Source organism: Eleutherodactylus coqui, chromosome 12, assembly GCF_035609145.1.
Source record: "Eleutherodactylus coqui strain aEleCoq1 chromosome 12, aEleCoq1.hap1, whole genome shotgun sequence".
Taxonomy (NCBI): domain Eukaryota; kingdom Metazoa; phylum Chordata; class Amphibia; order Anura; family Eleutherodactylidae; genus Eleutherodactylus; species Eleutherodactylus coqui.
In genome coordinates this window covers 99,930,196-99,952,762 of record NC_089848.1, presented here as the reverse complement: position 1 = coordinate 99,952,762, position 22,567 = coordinate 99,930,196, and the positions used below count along the sequence as shown (strand labels likewise).

The 22,567-nt window shown below is 41.8% G+C and overlaps 1 protein-coding gene across 3 annotated transcripts in view; it reads right to left on the bottom strand.

Moving 5' to 3' along the window:
- Window positions 1-7,225: 7,225 nt before the first annotated feature.
- Window positions 7,226-22,567, bottom strand: part of RBM33 (RNA binding motif protein 33) — a 107,827-nt gene continuing 92,485 nt past the window's right edge. For 2 of the 3 annotated variants that reach the window (XM_066585053.1, XM_066585054.1), the window contains exons 18-19: window positions 13,204-13,292; window positions 7,226-10,832 (exon numbers count right to left, since the gene is read on the bottom strand). In XM_066585053.1, the coding sequence (XP_066441150.1) occupies window positions 10,787-10,832; window positions 13,204-13,292 (135 nt within the window). In that variant the 3' untranslated portion in view covers window positions 7,226-10,786. Of the gene's footprint in view, window positions 10,833-13,203; window positions 13,293-17,740; window positions 18,759-22,567 lie in introns of those variants that run through there. The other variant, XM_066585055.1, reaches the window with a different exon arrangement.

Genomic DNA, 22,567 nt, shown 5'->3' with positions numbered 1-22,567 from the left:
GGACAACCGAGAGCCCCAACATGACTGACCACCATTCAAACACTTTGGGTGCCAGCAATAAATTGAATACTAATTTTATGACACTTTTGGCTGAATTCAGCGATTTCTGTCTATCATCTGTGGACAGACTATGGGTTCCATAGTTTTTTTTTCTCCAGTATCATATTGCATCATAACACTCAGTAGGCCATTGAGTTAGAGAAATTCCAAGACTATTCATGAGAAAGGAGAACAAAACAATTACAAAACAATCCTGCACTCATAGGACAGCCATAAGATGGTACTACATGGTTATCAACAGCAATTCCCAAGAAATAGCTGACACGTCGGCGGAGGTGCGTGTGTTTGGGGGGGAGACTCTATTCATAGCTGTGTTATACAGTAAGTTACACGATTACTGTCTACAATGTATGTTACTACAATGTATAAAAACGTCTATTATAGTGCAACAGCCAGGAATTGGCATTACTGAAGAGAACCTTTCCATCCCAATCTCCAAATGACACCTCACTACCTGTGTATTTGATCTTTACATCATTCCCAAACCTTACTACATTGGTCATCCCGGTCTTAACTCAGCTCTTCAACCCATCATAGACCACTGGCATCTTCCCTGGTCACACACATCCTTAATAAACCATCCCTTCAACAATTCTCTTTGTCTAACTATCCCATCTCATTAGTCCAATTTGCATCGAAACCCTGGAGCACTTCCATTTTGAACTGCCCTCAATCGCATTGTTCAACTAACTAGAATTTAGCTTCAGACCCCCACCACTTTACCGAAACCACACTAACAAGAGTCACTAATGACCTGCTAGATATGAAAGCCTCAAAACATTACTCAGTTCTCATCCTTTTAGACCTGTCCTCTACCTTTGACAGTGTCGATCACACTCTACTGTTACAAGCTCTCGCCTCTCTTGGCATCTCAGATTTGGCCCTCTCCTTATGTTGTACCTCTCTGACTGAGCATTTAGGGTATGTTCACACAGTGGAATCTGATGCAAATTTTACTGCCTGGATTCCACCTATAAAAAAAACTTTGATAGAAATCAACAGCCAATTTATAGAATTATATGGCCACAGATCCAAATGCAGATTTAATTTTTTTCTAAAGGGTAATTCTGTGTACAGAAAAATATCTTTGCCCTACAGACCACAGAACAGATTCCCATTTAAACCAGTTTCACGGATCCCTTGTCAAATCTGTGCCTAATTTCCACTGTGTGAACAGTCTAGCCACTCATACGCCGCCTCCTCACCTTCTTTGGGTGTTCCTCAACACTTTGTGCTGGGATCCCTACTCTATCTATACCTTTGGCCTAAGACAGCTCATAGAATCCTGTGGCTTTCAGTACCACCTTTGTGCTCATGACCCTCAAATCTACCTCTCTGACCCAGATGTTATCTCTCTATCCAAAATCCAAGATTTTCTATCAGCCATATCCTCCTTTTTCCATTTTCTAAAACTTAATGTGGAGAAAACAATTTTTTTCCCCTCATACCACTCAACCCTCCCACCAGACCTATCAATCACAGTTAATACAGTAAGCTCCATACTTTCTCCACTTCCATAAGTTTGTTGCCTCGGTCTAACCTTTGATTCTGCCCTGTATGTCAAACTGTACATACAAGCCTTAAGCACTTCCAGCTCAAAACCATCTTTCGGATGCAATGTTTCCTCAACCTTGAACACACACACAAATGCTAATGCATGCAGTTAGCGTCTTTCGTCTAGACTTCTACATCCTTCTCGCTCTCTGGCCTTCTATCCAATTCATTCTCAACTCTGCTACCCAGCAAATTCACCTCTTCCCCACTGGTAATCTATAACCAACATGTCCCCTCCATACATCTCTGATCAAATATCCAGATACCTCCCCACATGTAATCTCCAATCCGCACAAGACCTCTTTGAAGTTTGCTCCTCATACAACCATCTCCAAGATTTCACTTGCTAGTCCCCAATACCCTGGAAATCCCTTCGCCAACACATCAAACTTTCCTCCACGTTTAAAACTTTCAAACTTAACATGAAAACCCACCACTTCCAGGAAGCCTACAACCTACATTAACCCTGTTGCTACTACACTACCATTTAAGCAGCTTATAACCTCACCTACTGAATCCTTCCATCCTCCCTGATAGATCGTGAGCTCTCACAGGAAGGCACCTTTCTCCATCTGGATTAGTCTGTCACTCATTTAGCTCATGTGTATTCTACGTTATCATCTTGTATTTTTTGATCTTGTGTAATTTGCTTATGCCCCATTTACATGGGAGGTAAATTTTTTTTCCAAAACAAATGAAAATGTGCAATAATCATCGCATCTAAATGAAAACCCATTGTGCACTATTCATGGACTTTTTGTTTGTCGCTCAGTTTCAACCAACATAAAAATCATTGCTGGTTCGCTCACTTCTTGCGCCTCAATGCTCCCCGCTCAGTGTTTCACATAGAAGCACTAAGTGAGAAGTTAGCGGGAAGTGAGTGATTCTCAGCGATGACCGGCCTGTCTAAATGTTCTGTGCCAACTAGTGGTGACGTTACCCGCTCGTGCAGAACGTTTAGCCAACAGTCGTCCCGTATAAATTGGGGCATTAGGGTCCTTTGAGACAAGTTGATGAGTAACATCACCGTTTGCTCTTGTGCAGATACACCGTTGGGTCATTTAAAACGAGAATCATTCACTCTTTCACATTTGCTATATAAGTGAATGAGAGGGACTGAGCAATTGGTGTTTAAACCAAACGATGGTTTTCATACCTGCATAAAATGAATGACGAACGAAGAGTGAACGATTCACTTTATTGTTCAGTCGCTGGTTCGAGTTTAAGCCAAAAGATTATCGTTCCCTTTCACGGATTTGAATTATTTTTTAACGATAATCATTCCCTCTAATAGCACCTTTATACCACCCTTGTCTCATGTACAGCACCCTGGAAATAATGGAGCTTTAATATAGAGAAGGCAATGTTTTATTAACATGTAATCATTTTAGTTAGAAAACCCAATAAAGGAGAAAATCTACTGCGGGTGCAATTAGATGAAAACTGCGTGAAGCACACACCAATAAGTGAAGCACACATCCCCATAGGAAAAAAATTCTTTATTTATATAAACATCCAAATCCATAAATTAACAATGATAAAAGGTGTAACAAGTTTTTATAAAAAATATACAATTTATTGTGTAATAAACGAACACACTTCGCATCATTTAATATTTTATTGTAAATATAAGATTCAGTTTTTAAAAAAATGTGCAACTTTTTAGGTACATTCTTACATGTTCAGAGCAGCTTTTATTGTTGGGTAGGTGTCGCGGGAATGTAAGAACAAAACAAAGAAAACGTAACCAACTTGAGGGAAAATACGTCCCGTTCTCGGAAATACCAGCAGATAGATTGAGAACCGTTCAAATTAGAAAACATTTCAGGTTAGGAAGGATCACATTCACGTTTTTTTTTAAGTTAAGAAATTCAACTCCAAAACAGATTAGAATTTTTGTAAAGTGTGAAAAGAAAAAACACAAAAGAAAAAACTTAGAACATTAAAAACCAACAGGAATGACCGTAACCTAAAATCAGCAGCATGTTGTAAAAGCACCTAAGGACAAGATATGTTAAATAAATTATAGTTAGTGTCATCTCAGGAGCTGTGGAAAAAACAAAACTAAATTAGATGGAAGAAAAATATATTACAGTCATGCCAGTGGGTTTGCTAACACTTGGCACCAAGGACATGTGACCTGGGTCTTTTGCTCAATTCCCCGGGCTTCTTTACCTCCGCTATCACCACACTATCCTGTCTGTAGCCTCCCCCTCCACCAGTACACTAAGTCGCCCTAGATGTCTTCAGAGTCTCCCAACACCTGAGTCACACAAAGGGATTTCAACCACCAACACCCAATTATGGGGAGGGAAACCTGTTGGAAAAAGGAGAGTTAATATGGATGCTTCCTCGGATATTCTGCTGTAAAGAAAAAGTCACATTAGGAACAGAGAGAGCTGGGAAAAAAAAACTTTGAAAAATTAGTTGTAACGTGAAATATTAGTCTACAAACCTGTACAAAAATATTCTCCTGTGAGGGCCACCTCAATGTAAACATGTTAGATGTCATAGAAAGCATTTCACAGTAACTAAGAAAAAAAATATAAAAAACACAGATCACTTATAAAATGATCCTTCCCAACCATAGGAACAACCTGAGTATAGAAAACACCACAATGTAATTTAAAGGAAGTCTGACATTCATTTTCCCCTATGTATGCATCCTATCCATAGATGAGGTAAGTGGGGGGGAATGGAGAGCATCCTATCCAAACCTTTGGTGTAATTCTCGGCAGCTCCATGGCTCCGAAATAGCTTTTTTTTTTACTCAGCCAGCACGCCATTTACAAATTAGGACAATATCATCTGATGGGTGTTTCAATCCTTGGCACTGGTCTGGGCTCCCTCCCCGTTCTTCCTTGCTAAATCCACCCATTGTAGATTGATATCTCCAGCTCTCTTGAGCTGGAGACGCTGTATGTTGTAGACACGGTGTGTGCATTGCACTTCCGAGTTAGGCTCATGTGCAGTGACATGCTCCACTATGTGCATCAGGTTCACTGATCTCACGTACATGCGCCTATTCCGGAAGTGTGCCACATGTAAACAAAAAAACAAAAAAAAAACATACCTTCTTCTAAAATCTATAATGTACGTAGATATGACAATATTACAGTTTGCAACAATAGATATCAAGACCTTCATAAAGAACATAGCATACTGAGAAGACACGGAGATCGCCTGGAGACCCCTGCAATTCAGGCAATTTTTGCAGTACCTCAAAAACACACAGTGAACATATTCTTAGATAGTGCTTCAAGTACCAGGTCACATATCAAGTTGTGCAAAACATCCATCATGTTGCAAGGCCTACGGAAACCCCCTTACACAAGTGCAATGTCAAGAACTCAGTTTCTCCAGCTCAAGGAATCTAGAGACATAAACTAACAATAGGCTGAGTTGGGAGGAAAACCCAGACCAGTGCCAAGAACTGAGCCACCTACTGGTCTGTTAAATCTTAACCAGCATAAAGCACCCCCCCCCCCCCCTTCCTCCTCCCCAAAAAAGGCGAATTTGGGGCCATGGAGCTGCTAAGAATTGTACCAAAGGAAAGGATAGGATGGCCTTCCTTCCTCCCATCTATGGATAGGATTCATTGGTGGGGTTAAAAAAAAAAAACAACAGGTGACAGACTTCCCTCTAAGGTCTCACTCGCACCAATGTATGTTGCCCATGTATTACACACATTTTTCACACGCATAATATGTAGTGCTAAAAGCCCATTGATTTCCATTGGGCTATTCACACCTTTGTTTTTCATTAGTGCATGAAAAAAGCGAATGTCCTATTTTGGCACGTAATACGCACCAATATAGACTATGGGGCTTTAACATATGCCCCATATACATATTTGCTGTGCACAGCGTAATTTACATGCATGAAAATACACGGAGCACATAAGCCTGTGTGAGTCTTAAGACAAACCTGCAAATTAAAATTCACCTTGTATGTGCATTAACATTATAGACAATCCAATGGATTGAACAAAAAAAACGATCATCTTTAAGATGCATTAAAATACCAAGAGTATAAAAATAAGTTGTATAAAATTGATCGATAAAAACAGCAAAATAATTCAGTAAAAAATGTTTCTACTCAACTGTGACTTTTCCACTGGATAGGATATACCTACGTATAGCTGCCCAGTATCTTACCTTACCGCAAATTATTGTGTGAAACAAACAGGCAGTGCGACTTTGCTGACTAAATTCCTAAGTGCATACACTGTATCTGAATACCGGTCACAGCCAGCTACACCTACTGGATCCCATGTGTACCGACGGAATGCAAAGTAATACAAATATATTTATGCATACACATGACTAAGCCCGTAGTGTAGACAAGAACCACCGTTATATATGGTCGAAGGGGAAAAAAAAGACTATTTTACCATAGGAAAATAGAATTAGTCTAGTTCATATAAAAAGGCAAGACTTATACCCTTATATTCGTATGCTTCGTTCGGGAAGCAAATCAGTACTTGACTTTAGAAAGGTCACAAATTTAAAACAGTGATGTCAAGTAAAATGAAACAGTGTCAACCATTAGTGCAACTTCACCATCTAACATAATGCAGAAGAGATTTTTAAAAATTACCTGTGCAAAAAAAATAGTGCTAAAGTGATGTAACAGTCCCTAAAGTGATGTAACAGTCCCTCTGCCATACTGTATTTATGGCAAAGTGGTTAGAAGAAGGGCAAGGCAGTAACAAAACGGCTACTTTCATTAAGGAGTGATGAAGACACAATTTCAAAAGTTTTAAGTATTTAAAATAATATCACTTAATTTCTAAGCTTTGTGCCGACGAAACCGGACATTTCTAGATTTACAAAATCTAACTTTTTAAATGTTTGTAAATTTATAAAATACAAACTAGTTACCAAGAAATTTAAGACTGCAATCTAAAAGAAGGCTCAAGATTAGCTTAATTAAAAACTACATTCTAAAAAAAAAAGTCACCTTGAATAAAAAAAAAAAGAAAAGTAAAACACTTACTGCCTATTCCAAATCTTAAGGGAATGAACATTTCAATTAAACTAAAATGAAGCCAAACAGACTAAATGGGTGAGGAAAGGAAGGATAAGTAACTAAGCTGACCTAGAATTAACCCAGAAATAACTAATATTCTAAAAGAAACAAAATAAAAAAACACTAATCTTTAACTCAAAAACCAGAGAACATTTTTGAAACACTCAAGACTCCTAAATCTCTAAATTTGAAATTTAAATTCAAGACTATTCTTTGGCTATCTGAACTGAATCATCGTTGCCTTGCTGTAGACAAAACTTAAGATTTAGTATTTATTTCTGAGAAATGTTTTGCGTGAGCTACCATTTACAGAATATAACGTTCAGACAAGAACGCCCAATACTGAGCCCGTCACAGTGATATGAACCGCAGAAGTTTGGAAGTCATACAATTATATATCAAGGAGTTCACCGACTACATTGAAACAGATGTAAAAAAAAAAAGTTAAATAATGAAACAAAAATAAAAGAACAGGAAATGGAACTATAAATGACTAAAGACAAATACTTTGGGGAAAAAAAGGAAAAACAAAAAACAAACAATAGCTTTAGAACACTGTAAAAAAAACAAACAAACCAAAAACCTTTTAAAAACGTATACTTGTAGGCTTTACTCAAAATGCTATCATTTGCATAATGAACAAATACACTAGTCTGGGTAAAACTGGTAACTTACTAATTATCTTTATAAAATTGAAGAAATATACCAGAAAACAGAATTAGACAGGTCTCAGAAACGAAAGTCCAAGTAAAAGTCCTTTCAGTATGTACAAAATAGTTTGATTTGCAGTTTGCATTTGGGTTGAAATGCGCAATAAAAGAACACCGATAATGGTTGCTCTACATCCTCAGGGGGCATTTGTTTTAACAGACCACTTTAGGTCTGAAAGTGGAGGGAAAAAAATCCTAGTGTAAATCATCAAGTAAAAGGATCTGGTTCAGTAGTGGGATTTACCAAAACAACTTCTAAACCATTGGACTAAACCAAGTGTAATGTGGAGAAGGGGAGATAATTTAAGGTCTAAGAATCCCTTAAAATATGTAGATATGAAAGTTAACCTTGGTGTGTGAGGGGCAGCTGAAGGGAAATACACAAGCGTTCTCTATAATACTGTCGTGGGTCGGATCTTGAGTAAGGCAGTCGCAGGGAATGTAACATTGCCAACAAACGAGCAAAGGAAAGTCAACAGCCTGAAAATTGGCTGGCCTTCTCTAGGATCAGATAAGCTCCCGCTTGAGAAACTCAACCAATAAACAGAACCTTAGGAAACGGCTTCTCCCAAATCTTTAACATCTTGCTTAGCCAACGCTGGTTAACAAGTTAAAGTATGGCCAAACTGCACGTTAAGGATTATCGAAAAAGCTGAAATTGGCCTCTTCTATTTTCGGTGAAGGTCTCGTAATACCGTCAAGGTTCGGCCAAACACAAAATTAAGGCTCCGTTTACATGCAGTGATAAATCGCTCAAACAAGTGAATGAAGACAGAGTTCGCTCGTACAGCCTATTTACAAAGACATATAAAATGGTTTGCGAATTGCTCCATCGTTTACATTCACTATGCGAGTGAATGTGAATGGATGAATGATCGGTGTTCACACGCAACGACATGCGAATGAGTGATAGGCTTGTATAAAATGGACGAATAAGAAGCAAACAAATTCTCGTTTGTCATTCAAATCGTTGGCTGTGTTTACACTGAATGATTAGAATCCTCATTCAATTCTAATAGAATTATTGTAATTAGCGTTCAAATTTGCATGACCCAACGATTCTTTGAACGATACTCATTCTGTGTTAAAGGGCGTTAACAATATTTAAAGTGAATATCCAACGTTGCACGCCATATTATTTTTAGGTCTAACATTCTGCGCCTATTACCTTCTTATTAATCTCTAACTTTTCTTTTAAAATAAAAATGTAGAGAAAAAAAAACCTGTAATGTTTCTATGCAAGAGATTTTCCGTCATGACTGCCACAAAGCTATATTAAGACATTGATGCAGAATCTTATCCATGTTTCGATTAATTTAAAAAACAAGCTTGGAACTCAAGGTTGAACATTCACCAAGTTCTTAACACCTGAGAGCAGGACAGAACATTACAAATGTATACTTAGTCTTTGGTTCCACATGTTAAGTGCTCTTCATCTGAAAAGTTACTGTAAAGCCCTAGTGGCATGGCTTCTTTTTATAAGTGAAGCCAAGGCACTGTGATGGATCCATTTTCCAACAGATCTGAATACTCACAGTGACCCTAATGACTTCTGGTAGACTTGACGGCACAAATAGACTAACTTGCCATCAAAAATTTAGATAAGCTTGAAAACCTCAAACTAAACCTGAGAACTAAGCCTATGTTATGTCTTTCCACTTGGCTGAAGCTAGTGACATAATTTTGCAGTATGTGATGCCAGTGGGCTGCGAGTCCTAAAAAAAGCAAAGGAATCAGCACTAGACTCCTTTAGATATACAGATCACCGATGATCTAAGCAGACGTTTAAGCAGGGTGATCCAACTTTTAGACTACCATGATGTAATTTACTGTCAATTTAAGAGAACTTGTAGCTTAAAGCAGCTAATCATATAAGTGTTTCAAAAGTCCTCTTTATGATACATCTGTTGGCTTTCGTTGCACACCTACAAGGGTTTGACTGCCTCACGTGGAATTAGAATAGTCCAATGTGCCATGAAGACGGCACTCAAGTGCCATACATGAAGGCAATTGGCATTCAAGTGAAAGCTAGAAACGTTATGGTGCATACGAAACACACTTCTAGGACAGATCTCTAGCCCTATCAGTTCTTATGGCTCTGTTTAGATCTGATATTTTTTTTCCCCTTTCCGCAAGAGGGTTGGTATTTTCAATGACAAAAACAGTACAGCCTACAACATTATTCTTGCTGTAAAAAATACCAGATATCCAGATGGAAATCTGTTGGACCCCATTACAAAAAAAATAGAATCAGTTAAGATTCACTGGGTCCCATTAGAAGGCTTGAGTGGACAGAGGCCATCTCACTCATACTGCAAACCATCTCAAGGCTTGTACCCTACAGTATTCAATTCAACGCTCGGTGGACACACCGTTTAATAATGAATAGATTCATTTTCACTTCTATATGCAGTAAATTAATAGACTGTGCGTATATACTGCTTATTCCATAGTTAAGGGTCCAGAAAATATCAGAAATTTGGATTTAGACATTTTGCCTAAGCGGTTGGGAAAACATTTTTAGAACAGATAACTTTGACCCTCTACATCCGTATCTTTGGTTTTAAACATAAGTCTTAAGCATGACCCAGTCTTAATGGCTGTCATGATTAGACAGTCATTGTTATGGTTACGTCAACCACCAGAAAAGACCGGAGCCATTGCATCTATATAATTATGGTTACGTACTGGCAGATAGGTATGGAACCTACATTTGGCACCTCAAGTGAATACACTATACACATAAATTGGTGGAACCGAATAATAGAAATAGTCATGAGCCAGCCACCACTTCTCTCGTGAGCAGAAACGAGCATACAAATGGTCAAACTGGGTAAAGACAAAATTACGACTGCTATTTCTATCTGCATACAAATGTGAATACGAGGAGTAAAGCAATCTTACACCCAGGCAGCCAACAGTTGGCTAAAGGTTTGGAAAATTTTTGCCAAAAATATCCCTAACTACTATAATACTCCGATGGGCCAAAATATTTAGCATTTCGTGAACAGGCGAAGGTCTTTACCAGATAACAAATGTGTTAGTTGTGTTTTAATAACTGGTAACTAATAAACGAATCAGCCTAAGTGTATAACGGTGTGAGGGTGTCGGTGGTGTTACAGATGCCCTGAAGAGAAGAGTAACCATTATCATGCATTCCCTTCTACAAGTACGACTCTAGTGTTCTTATTTTTCTTGGTGAGTCTTTCACAAAGACATCCTTACATGCAAGGGTCACAAAACACAAAATAGCAAAGATCCACGTTGGTAAGTCTACTGAGCACATCTCGGGCATTGTTTTTGCTCTAACAGGTCTCCTCCGAGTTGTGTTCTTCAGTCAACAAATTCAAAACTAGAAATGGAGACATTGCAGATCCCGGAAGTCTCTTTTCATCCGACTGTCAGTTCCCGTTGGATGTATACTGTTTCGTTCACTCAACCAGCGATACGTTGATGTGTGACAAGTCTATCATGTGTCTGAAATAGTTTAGCAGAAGTTAGCAGGTAAAACATATTTCCAGGTTTTAAACCACATGCACTCCTACTCAGTCCAATTCGTGAATGTGCGCTACTTCTCACAAAAAGACTCCGTCACTATATTTGCTGCATGCAACAACATTAACCCCTTCCCGCCTCATGAGGTACATGTACGTCATGGTAGGTAAGGGGTTTACGTAAAATACCCAACATGTATGGCTAGTAGTGGGTGAGGACTCAGGAGCCGAGGCCGCACTATCCACAGTGGGAGCCAGCTGCAACTGAGAGCCGTGGTCCAACTGCAATGGCAGGAATAGGAAAGAACTCTAATCCTCAACGTTAACCTCTTACCTACAGCAATTAGTGTTGGTCATGGAATGTAAGTGGTTAACAGCTCACAAGCCATGCCAAACTTGGAAGGCCATTGTCAAGCATCCGGTTGCCATGCAACCCATCAGCCCTCCACGACCGAGTGGTGGGAGGCTGATGAGCTGCTGGCAACTGGACGCTTGATACTGGTCTCTGGTTTTGCCGTGGCGTCTGAATGCCAATATAAGAGATAATACACTGCAGCACAGATCATAGAAGGGATTATACGATAGCAGGTTTTATGCTTAGAACACAAACAAAAGTAAGGAGGTAAAAAAAATACATATATAAAAATGTAAAAATCAGTTAGAAAACAAAATTTTGCGCACTGCTGTTTATTCATTATACCCTGCACAATAAACTGAGCAAATAGTATTTTTTTTTGATAATTTTGCCTCCCAAAATAATAAAAATGATCAAAAAAGGTAGTATGTACCCGAAAATGGTAAAAATAAAAACTACAGCTAGCAATGCAAAGAATAAGCCTCTGCACAGCTCAATCCATAGAAAACTATGGAAAAATAAAAATACTACAAGTCTTTGAATGCAGTGATGCCAAAAACAAAATCCCACCAACACAAAAAAGAGGTTCTTAATGTGCAAAGATGGAAAAAAACAAAAATATATAAATTTGGCATCAACAAAATCATACCGACACGCAGAAAAAGGTAATCATGTCATTTATACTGCATGGCGAACACCATGAAAAGAAAACAAAGAATAGCAGAACGGATGTGTTCTTACATCCTGCTCCCCTACAAATTAAGTTCTACAACACATTATAAGTACTTCACAATAGTACCAACAAGAACTACAGCTTGCCACGCAACCAACAAGAACTACAGCTTGCCACGCAACCAACAAGAACTACAGCTTGCCACGCAACCAACAAGAACTACAGCTTGCCACGCAACCAACAAGAACTACAGCTTGCCACGCAACCAACAAGAACTACAGCTTGCCACGCAACCAACAAGAACTACAGCTTGCCACGCAACCAACAAGCTATCGTATGGCTAAGTTGATGGAAGAATTGAAAAATGTATGGTTTATGAAAAGGGGAGATGAAAGTCCTAAAAGATCAGAGCGAGCACCCAAATGCTCAGGTCCGCGTTATTCGAGTCGCGCTTTTCGTAAAATTCGAGAGCTCTACTCAAGTAACGAACCCCATTGACTACAATGGGAGACTCGAGCATTTTTGTATGTGGGACGCCGGGTCCCGAGCTTCTCTCTCTCGAATGAGCATCAAGCTCGGCAGAGTACGCTCGCTCAACTCTAGTTACAGCGTCTCTACCAGTTAGAAGAGACTGGACCGGACCAACATGGATATTTCCTTAATAAACTGATTCAATGAATTACTGTATTTAGAAGACATTGGAGTTGGGCGACAGTCAACCTGTGCTGCGTGCTCTATATAAAATGCTATAAAGGAGCTTGCTGTCTCTTGGGCTCCTTTAACAACCGCCGTTTCTATTGTTTGGCTCAGTGTTTGAAGCCGAATAACGGAAATACTGAAGCCACAAGATGGACTCGAAGGTTGGCAAAAAGACCCAACTGACTATGATGGGGACGGTCCGGATTCTGGAGTGCCACCTTACGTTCTACTGGATGATATAGTGCAACATGCTGTGCTATTTCATCTAGAATGTTGTGCTGGTAAAGACGATGATCTCTTCATTCTGTGGGCTGGTAGGATTACAAAGATACCAAAATTATATTCTTTTATACGGCTTATTTAAAATACCTTTTCTTAAAAATTTTACTTTGATTTTAATACATTCAGAGCCCCATAACTTTCTTCCTTCTCTGTTGATGGCCGCTGCGAGGGGCCCATCAATAGCTTTTTGCGATACATACAACTTTTTGATCATTTTTTAAAATTCAACTTTTTTTCTTGGAAACTGAGTGACCCTTGATGGTGTTCAATGCGGCATTAATAATGTAATATTTTAATGAACGTACAAAATCAAAGGAATTGAAAGGTCAAGTTGCCAAAATCTACCTGTGGAACCTCTGCTGAAATTGTGAAGCGTCATGCGGATTCTCGAAGGTGGCTATGGCTTTTCTTTGATGGGGAAACATCTGAAGATTCTGAAAGAGAGAAGGTAAAAAAAACATCACGAAGGACGCACTATTATGGGATATCTGGGTATTTGGCATTTTCTGCTGCAGAAACCCGCTAGCCCTATGCCACATACCAGAGATTTGTTCGTCAGCATCATATTTGAGTCATCAATGTGGGTGACAGTGGAGAATCACATAATATAGAAAGCACAGAAGCACTTGTTAGTAATGGACCAATCATTGGTGGGTTCTAACCTAATTTACATACGGCACACGGCAAAATCAGTTTTTGGGTAACTGCTGTAGCCAGAGGTAGGAAGGTACAATAGGCTGTCCTGTTCTTCAGTGTGTTTTCGGTGGCATCGTTTTTGTAGTCAAATACATTGGCTGCTTTCTTTTGAACACAGCGCCACCCTTCTCCATAGGGCTGTGTGTGGTTTTGCAGCTCAGTTCTATTGAAGTGAAAGGGAGCTAAGCTGGAATACCAGACATAATCCATGGATAAAGGTGGCGCTGTGTTTGGAAGAAGGCGGCTGTTTTTCTTATCCTAGAAGATTCCTTTAACAATCATTCCAACCTTAAATCATGTATCCCATGCCCCCCATCCCCTTCTATTGAAGCTTCTTAGGAGGAATCAAAGATGGCTGCCACCAAGATGGCTGACAGGCACCACTGTAGTGCAAAAACGTTTTCCGCCCATGTAAGGCCGCCGTCATGAGTGTCAAAATCGGTCGATATTTGTGCATTGCGAGACCCCATTCTTTTGAATGGGGTCATACACATGAGCTGTGTTTTCCCACATGGCACTGCGATGCAGGAATCAAATTGCAGCATGTTCAGTCTCGTCCGTGCTCTCGCATCACACGCCCATTGCTTTCTATGGGGCCAGCGGCAGATTCGCACCATGTATAAAGTGCACGCAATGAGTAGTCTGCTATTGGAACCAATAGTAGAACCTCCACAAACCTCTGCGGCAGCTGTCATGTTCTCTGTATCCCCGAAGTGACGGGAGGCTGTTTTCACATGAAAGCGCTTTGCATCCTCGTGGATTTCACATGGATGGCGAACGTGATATGGGGGCGGGATTGCCAGCCCCATATCACACTCGCCCGTGTGAAGTTAGCCTAAGGGTGCCTTTACACATAAGGAAATCTGCTTTCCTGCTCCGTTCCGGGAGCAGGAAAGGGGAATCTCCGCAGCCGAATGGTTGCGTGTCTGAATGGAACCAAACAGTGCCAGGCAGACCCCATTAACTATATTGGCATCCACCCGCTTTCTACCCAGCTGCCCGTTGTATGCAGCCAGATCAGTGACGGAGCCTCCACCCAGAGGGTCTGGCGCTAATGTGAAACCAGCCTGATCACCCTGAATAGTGGCACCAATAGTATTTGTTATACAGACATATCACCCCGGCTGTGAGGGCCCTGCTGCAGTGTCTGCAGGCATTTTTCTCAATTTGTGGCATTGATTTTAGATTTTCTATACCCAAGTCTTCCATTAAAGTTAATTTATTTAATTTAAATTGAAGCAGGACATTGGTCTTTTTTCTCCTTTCTGGATTATTCACTTAAAAGCGATTATCAAGCTCATTAGGGTGTCACATCACCCCCACCACTTTCTGCTGTCCTGGGGACCTGTGACCAGTGTAGTTAAACGGGATATCCGGGCCATGCTGTGCCAAATTAAAAGAACCCGCTCCTCCGTCCTCCCAGCACTTGGTCCTTTCTGATCTTCATGTCTGGGTGCAGGGAGCCTGTGAGGACTTTACTGACACCTGGGTCATGTGACCAATGCAGCCAATCAGTGGCTCACTTCAGGTGGTAGTTAGCTGCAGTCACATTACCTGGTGTCCAGGTGTCATAACCCTACAGCAGCGGGGAGCAGATGCCGATGGAACCGGAGTGGTGTGGAAGTAGATTGTCTGTCATTTTGGTAAAGCAGGTTTTCACAAACGACAATATTCCCAGATAACCCCTTAATTACTGGCTGAAGCGAGCTGGTGATTGACTGCAGGAGTCACATGTCCTTTGGGTTAGTGACATCATCAGTGCATCAAGTGGAGAGTGGCGGGGGATCAGGTGAGGCGATTATGGCTTGGTTTTAGGTTTTGCTACCACAGCGAGTAGGTTTTTAAATTAAAAAAAATGTATATATATTTATATATATATTTGGAGGCAGATTATATTTCATACGTGTTGAGCGATCTGCTGTCTGGGGATCTCAGAGTCCACTCAATAGGATCAGTGACCGAATAAGGATTTTCTATACTATGAGGCTCTTTTCACAATGACTGGTTGAGGATCTTAGAAATTATGAGGCTTGTTAAATGGGTTGTTCAGTTGTAATCTATTGATGACTTATTCTTCGGACAATCCATGAATAGTAGATCAACAGGGGAAGGTCTGCTGCCTGGAACCACCTCTGATCAGCTGTTCACCAGACTGATTTCTGCAGGAAGGTAGCTCCATTCACACTGCAGTGGCCAGGCTTGGTATTGTAGTCATTGAAGTGAAAGTAAACTCTGCTTGCCATACCAAGCCTGGCCACTGCAATGGGTACGGAGTCATCTACTTCGTGCAGAAATCAGCTCAGTGCACTTGTCTGGCAAACAGGTGATCAGTGGCGGTCTCAGGCAGCAGACCCTCGCCAATCTTGTATTGATGGCTTGTCCTGAAAATAAGTAAGTGGTTTATAACTGGACAATCCCTTTAAATAAGGAAATTAACATGCCCAGATCTCAAACAAAACTAATTGACCTAACATTAATTTACTCGAACTAACGAAATGAGATGAAATGAAATTGGGTTAGGCGAGTTACTAATTTTGCAGCCTATATGGTGTAAATTTCTTGGGTTGTCCATTAAAACCCAAAAGAGAGACAAACCACTTGCAGGCAGGAAAAGCAAGTAAGCAAAGTATTGCCGGGCAGACCACCCCAGTGATTTACCAGTAGGGCTTTAATCCAGATTCTACACTTGGCCCCTTACTCATTTACTACACTCTGTAGGTGCATGTATACAACGCAGCTTCCGGTAACGGGTCGTCAAGAGATACCACGGCACAGACCTAATCAAGGTTCTATCTCCAAATTATTTGTGTGTACAAGTAGGGAACTTTATTACACACTTTTTGGCACTGAAAGCGCTCTTTAAATGGAGTAACGGGTTATATTTAATAATCCGGTTTCACCCTGTAAGTCACCAGTGTAGCATCCTGAAGTGATGGGTACCAACCTTGGTTGAGTTGGGACAACCTAATACACATCATACAGTTGTGTAGTCTTGCTGGATAGGTCCTCACTAAACGATGTGTGTGTGTGTGTGTGTGTGTGTGTGTGTGTGTGTGTGTGTGTGTGTGTGTGTGTGTGTGTGTGTGGGGGTGTGTGTGTGTGTGTGAGAAAGAAGGAGGGGGGGTCTACAACTTAGCTGTCCAAAGGGGCCACAGTGCTCAGGTGAGTGCCACGACCATTTCCCTACATACCTGATACGGTGCCTTACATTTCATTCAGCACCATAACAGTCTATGGGGCTCAAACATGATGACAGGTTCTGATAATAACTAGTTGCTCGAACTACCAGGTGGTGGGACAGGCCGGCCTGACGACAAATCATTGGAGTACAAAGTCCGAAGAAAAATGAAACAAAAAATGATACAAATAGTCTAATAGTAATGAGGTACACAACTGAATTGCTCTGAACTTTTATTACAAACACTAAACTGTTTACAACTCTTGAATACGGAAGATGTTCCCACAGTTTGCATTACAGATCCAAGTAAAGAATACAGTACAGGACAATCCTGTCTCTTATCAAAAGAGGTAGTCTAAGGACAAAGTGCGTGCTTCACCGGCAAGAGAGAAAGCAAAAACATCGTTATCATAATTCGTATTTACTTCAGCTGAAAAACCAAAATATTTCAAGGCACAATGGCCGACTTTTTCAATTTTGTTAGCGCACTGGCAATTCTACAAGAACGTAAAGAGGAAATCCTGCCCACCCATCCGACTCCACAATTACAGCACGCTTGTAAATTAGAATACGGTACTAAAGAACGCAAGAACGTCAATTCAATCAAGTTTAAATATAAGCCCTAACCCGAAAATAATCAATAACTGTAGAAATTAAAAAAAAAAGGAATACATCACCTTAGTAGCACTGTCCTCTCCAGTGGGTCTTCTTGCAGGTTCGCGGCACTCTTCTTCTGAAAATACCCACCTCCTGAAAGCGTTGGCTCTGATTAGCTGAGCGCTGGGACCAATCACAGACAGAGCTCAGCATTGAATGACAGCTGAGCGCTGCCTGTGATTGGTCACAGCGCTCAGCCAATCAGAGGCAGCGCTTCAGGAGGTGGGGGGGGGGGGTTCAATCCCAGGCCAGAAGAACAGCAGAGGAAGAGTTCCGGGAACCTGCTAGAAGACGCGCCGGAGATAACAGCGCTACTAAGGTGATGCTTTTTTTTTTTTTTTTTTTTTCTATAGTTATTGGTTTTCGGAGGGATGAGGGCACTTATATTTCAAGGGGCAATGCAGTGAAAATTCACCCGTGCACAGGAGCCCTTAAGGGGTTTTCTAGGACTCACAATACTGTTGAACCATCTTTAGGATAGGTCCTCCATATCCGATCAATGGTTGTCAACTGCTGGGGACCTCCACTATAACCTGTGTGATGAGACCTTGGGGCTCAGGTGAGTGCAATAGCCTCATCTCAGGCAAGTGACATGTTGGTTTGTTATGTGGCCTTTAGCAGCTCAGTCCCTTTCAAGTGAATGAGACTTATCTGCTATACTAGGCAATGCCACTACAAAACGTACAGCACTGTACCTAGTACTCCGTGAAAGGGCCGTGGTACTTGCCCAAGTGCCGTGACCTCATCACACAGCTGATTGGAGGTCATTCTGAGCGGCGGACCCCAAGCAATCAGCTATTGATGACTTATGCTAGAGACAGATCATCACTACTGGAGTCCCGGAAACCCCCGTTAGTATTGTAACAAAGCATATATACCTGGCTCCACAGTAAAAGTACCTGAATAGAGGAATAAGTTTGCATAACTTGAGCTATCAGTATAAGCACCATTTTTAATACTATTTTCTCCTTTTTTCCTCATTGCAAACTTGGTTGTTAACAGGTAAAGAGCAGTTCGGTAAGACCTTATAGCAATCCATTATTTAGGCCTTCGTTGCCGACTCCAGGAAATGGTCTCGCCGGACTATGAAGTGGAATGCTTTCATTGCCCTCGCCAACAGAGAATGGCTGAAGGCGTTCAACAGTGAATAAACAGAACTAAGAAACTGCTGTTGATTTCACAACAGAAATACTGAAACCGCGTTATCAGGAGAACACAAAAGGCGAGAAAACAAAGGATAAAGGGGCAGCGGTACGAGTTCTTCTCTGCAGCATCCCACTAGTAACTTATCCTCACAACAACATTAGTCTTACGGGGGCCGCTCCTAGCTAAGTCCGCACAGTCTCCGTACAGAGGAAATTCCTTGCGCCTGTTAAAGTTACAAAAATAGAAGGTTTAACCATCACATTAGATATAACAAAAGTAAATATACTAAGAGGACATGTCTATCGTCCTGCGTCAGCAGAAAGGAGACTTCTAGACGGACAGAAGCGTCTCTCTTCTGACATTTACAACTTAACTCCATTAAAAGCCTCTAAAATCCAGCGCCATTGCTTATGCCCCGATACCCCACTTCTCCAGTGTCAGCGAAAGTTCCAAAAAGCTCAGGAATGGAAGTAGTTTGGGGGGGGGGGGGGGGGGGCTCACCGTGTATATTATCGTTTGTCAGAAAATCTCTATCGATAGATGAGAAATCCTTAAATATTGCAGTTTTTTCTTCTGGTCACTGAAGTGCAAACAGGCTGATCGTTTTCTGCAGCTCACTTCTCAGCTTTGCAGTGTAGACTGACAGAATCAGCAGAGTCGCCCAATTAGAATTGGCGGACAGGGAATTTAAAGTAAGTCTATGATCCCTGGGTAAAATATGTCTATGGGCTATAGGTGGCGTTATACTACCTATAGCCCTCCTTTCTCCTGATGGTACCACTAATCTCCTGCTTACTGGGGCCTCTCTTAATCCATCCAATATGGCCTCTCTGCGCATTACCAGGGAGGGGGGTTTGGTCACTTCTCTCCCCACAGTGATGTAACGTCACTGCGTAAAGCTTCACTTTAAATGGGGAGATCCATCCCAACCTAATCATCTGACAGCCATCAGATGTGTGTTCATCAATGCAGTTCGGGAGCTCAGACGACCACTGACCCTCAAAACAAATGGCTTTTGGTCCTCCTAGTCCTCAAACCTATCCAGGGGCAGAGAATTCAGTAATTGGGATCTAAAGGTGCCACTAAGGTGAATAGCAGCTTGCCACATGATGAGACTGTCTAAGCCAGGGCTCCCACAGCCTCTCCATATGAGAGCAGGACACAATGGATTCCATTTTCTCCATAGTTGCTGCATGTACTGTTATTCTGTTCGGTGTAGCAAGGCGCCGGATCCCAAAGACGACTAGGGTCACTTCTGTAGACTCTGAGTGGAGTTAAGCTGTAAATAAGCGGAATCACCAGTAAAACGTGAACAAGAAATACCAATTATGCATCAAGAATAAAAGGTCTACTCCAAGGAAGGCCACTTTCACAACTGCGCAGACATGCTGGAAAACAAGGGGTCTGCCTGGTGTGGCGCCAAATCTAGTAACACCAGTACAGTCTTTGTTCACCTCGGAGGACGGAGTCAGAAAGGAGGCAGGGCGCAGGTGTGAACAAGGCCTAAAATATGTGATAATGCTTTTCATAAAGGGGCGGTCTGGGGAGAAACACAGGTAATTGAAATCTGCTCAGCGCGGTATAAAAACAAAACTAGAAAGAAAACAAAAATCACCTGATCCCTTACAGTAGCCGTTCCGATGGTGCCCAATCCACTGCCTCTAGGGATGACATGTGACCGCTGTGGCCAATTACCCACTAAATGTAACTCCGGATCAGCCTGTAACTGGCTACATTGGTCACATGACTGTGGAGGTCATTCCTGAGTTAAGAAGAATACAGCAGGGGGCCAGGCATCGTTAGGACAGGAGCGGCGGAGGGATCAGGTGCGGAGAGTGGGACTTTTTAAAAAAGAAGGTTTTTACAGAGTACATTTAGATTTATTTTTGTCTCTCCGAACCACCCCTTTAAATGACGCAAAATGACAAATTGTGCCACAAAGTGACAGAAAGTAAAGAGTGGGCAACAAAACCCTTCACCAAACAAGGAGAAATCACTAAGCATCACATGTAATAGAGTTAAGTATTTAGTTACAGGCTTCTATTCACAATGGGAGGTGCGACACGCTTTACCTTCTGCCGTTCTCTGGGGAGTAATGTGGCTGCTGGTTTACTGATGGCCGTCACACTGAACACATCAGCATTAGGCCGGGGTCGTACAATGCGGCTTCTCAAGACAGTTGAAGGTTTAGCAACAAAAGAAAAAGCACTAAGTGAACCCAACCTCAGGGAAACGGCCATCCACGTCATGGGTCAAGTCCTGAGAGGAGGTCATCACAATTTAACCTCCCAAAACCTCGGTTGGCATTAAGTCGGTGAACCTATATTTACCTTTTCTTTTCGTTCATAGCGCAGCCACGACGTAGAAAGCGCCATTTTTCTGTTGCACACGCTTTATACAAATTACTTTCAAACCGTTCGATGGGCGTTGTGCCCTCACACACTGGACGGGGTCTTTCCTCCTATTCCTACCAGCCCTCACCCCTTGGCTCATCATTGACTTCTCCAGTTCCCTTGTGCTGGAGACGTGGTGTGTTCCACATTTGGTGAGTGCGCCACATATCCTGCACTAGGCCATCGGCGGGCATTGACCTCTCAGTCGTAACACGCATGCAACTAGTCCAGAATGTGCAGTGCGCTCGCCTTATGGTGGAAAACATGGCATCTCCAGCTGAAGGGAACTGGAAAGGCCAATGATCAGTCAAGGGGTAGGGTTTGGTAGGAACAGGGGGAAAGTGCCAGGTCCGGTATGTGAGAGCAGAACACCCAGCGGACGATTTGAAAGTCATTTGCATACGGCGCACGCATCAGGAAAACAGTGGTTTCTACACCATGGCTGCAGTATTAAGTTATAAAAAGGCATACACTGACAAGCCAAAAGTCACGGGATAGCACTATGTAAATGGATTATGAAGTAGCATTGCATCAGCTGTTATCGTGTAAGGTTGAAAACTGAACCCTAGAGGCAATATGTGACGTGGCCTGATGAGCAACAGCACCAATTGTTTCAGGCTGATGGTAGGGTTTGTGGGTGGCAGAGACCCCATGAGGCCATGGACCCCAGTTGTCACTGGTGCCCGCTACATTTCTCTGCATATTAACCATTTTGGCAGCCCTTCACGCACCCCCAAAATAAAGGGATGTGCCATGAGGATAATGCACCGCGCCATCAGCCCAAAATGTCCAGAACTGGTTCAAGAAGCATTCTGGAGAGTTCCTATGAATGGTGTAGGCTAGACGTTTGCCCAACATGAGCCCAATCCAGCATTTACGGGAATTGGTGGTAAAGTCCAGTCACACCTGTGATCCTGAACCTGTAAATACCATGGAGCAGTGGGGGGCTGTGCAGACGGCTGAACATCTTCCCAGACGTCTTCCACTTGTGGAATCGATCGCATGTTGAATTGCTGCATTTCACCAGCCTGGAGGGGGTCCTACACGATATTGGTTCCTGTCCCATGACCTTTGGCATGCTAGAGTATTTACGCTCGTCTTCTTAGCACTAACCGAGGCTTAGGATGGTTTTGTGGGGCAAAATTGTGATGACACACCAAGATCCCTATGGTTGGTGTGAAGAACGTGGTACTCCCAAAACTTTACAGAGAATAGCTCTAACTAGCTGTGCGTGGGAGATGCGAAAGTGCAATTCCACAATTAGTTAATAAGTTGGATTTTGAATGACTTACTACAGGAAATCTTGGCAGAGCGATCAGCAGGGAATGAGATGAGAGCGGACAGTGGAGTAATACAGAAGGTAAAACAATCTGCCAATTCAGGGGCTACGGTCTATAGTAACCTGAACAAATCGGAATCTTGTAGTTTAGCCATGAGGAACATAAAGTATATATACTCACTTCGCACCATTGTAAATACAATGCATTACTTATCTTGCACCAAACTATAGTTGGCCAACCCAGAGCTGCACTCACAGTTCTGCTAGTTGCTAGGCTTGTTATTGGTTTCTTATAGCATATCAGACACACGTGGTTAAAAATTTAGCATGCTCTGGGGATTTGCATTCTGGGAAATCTAT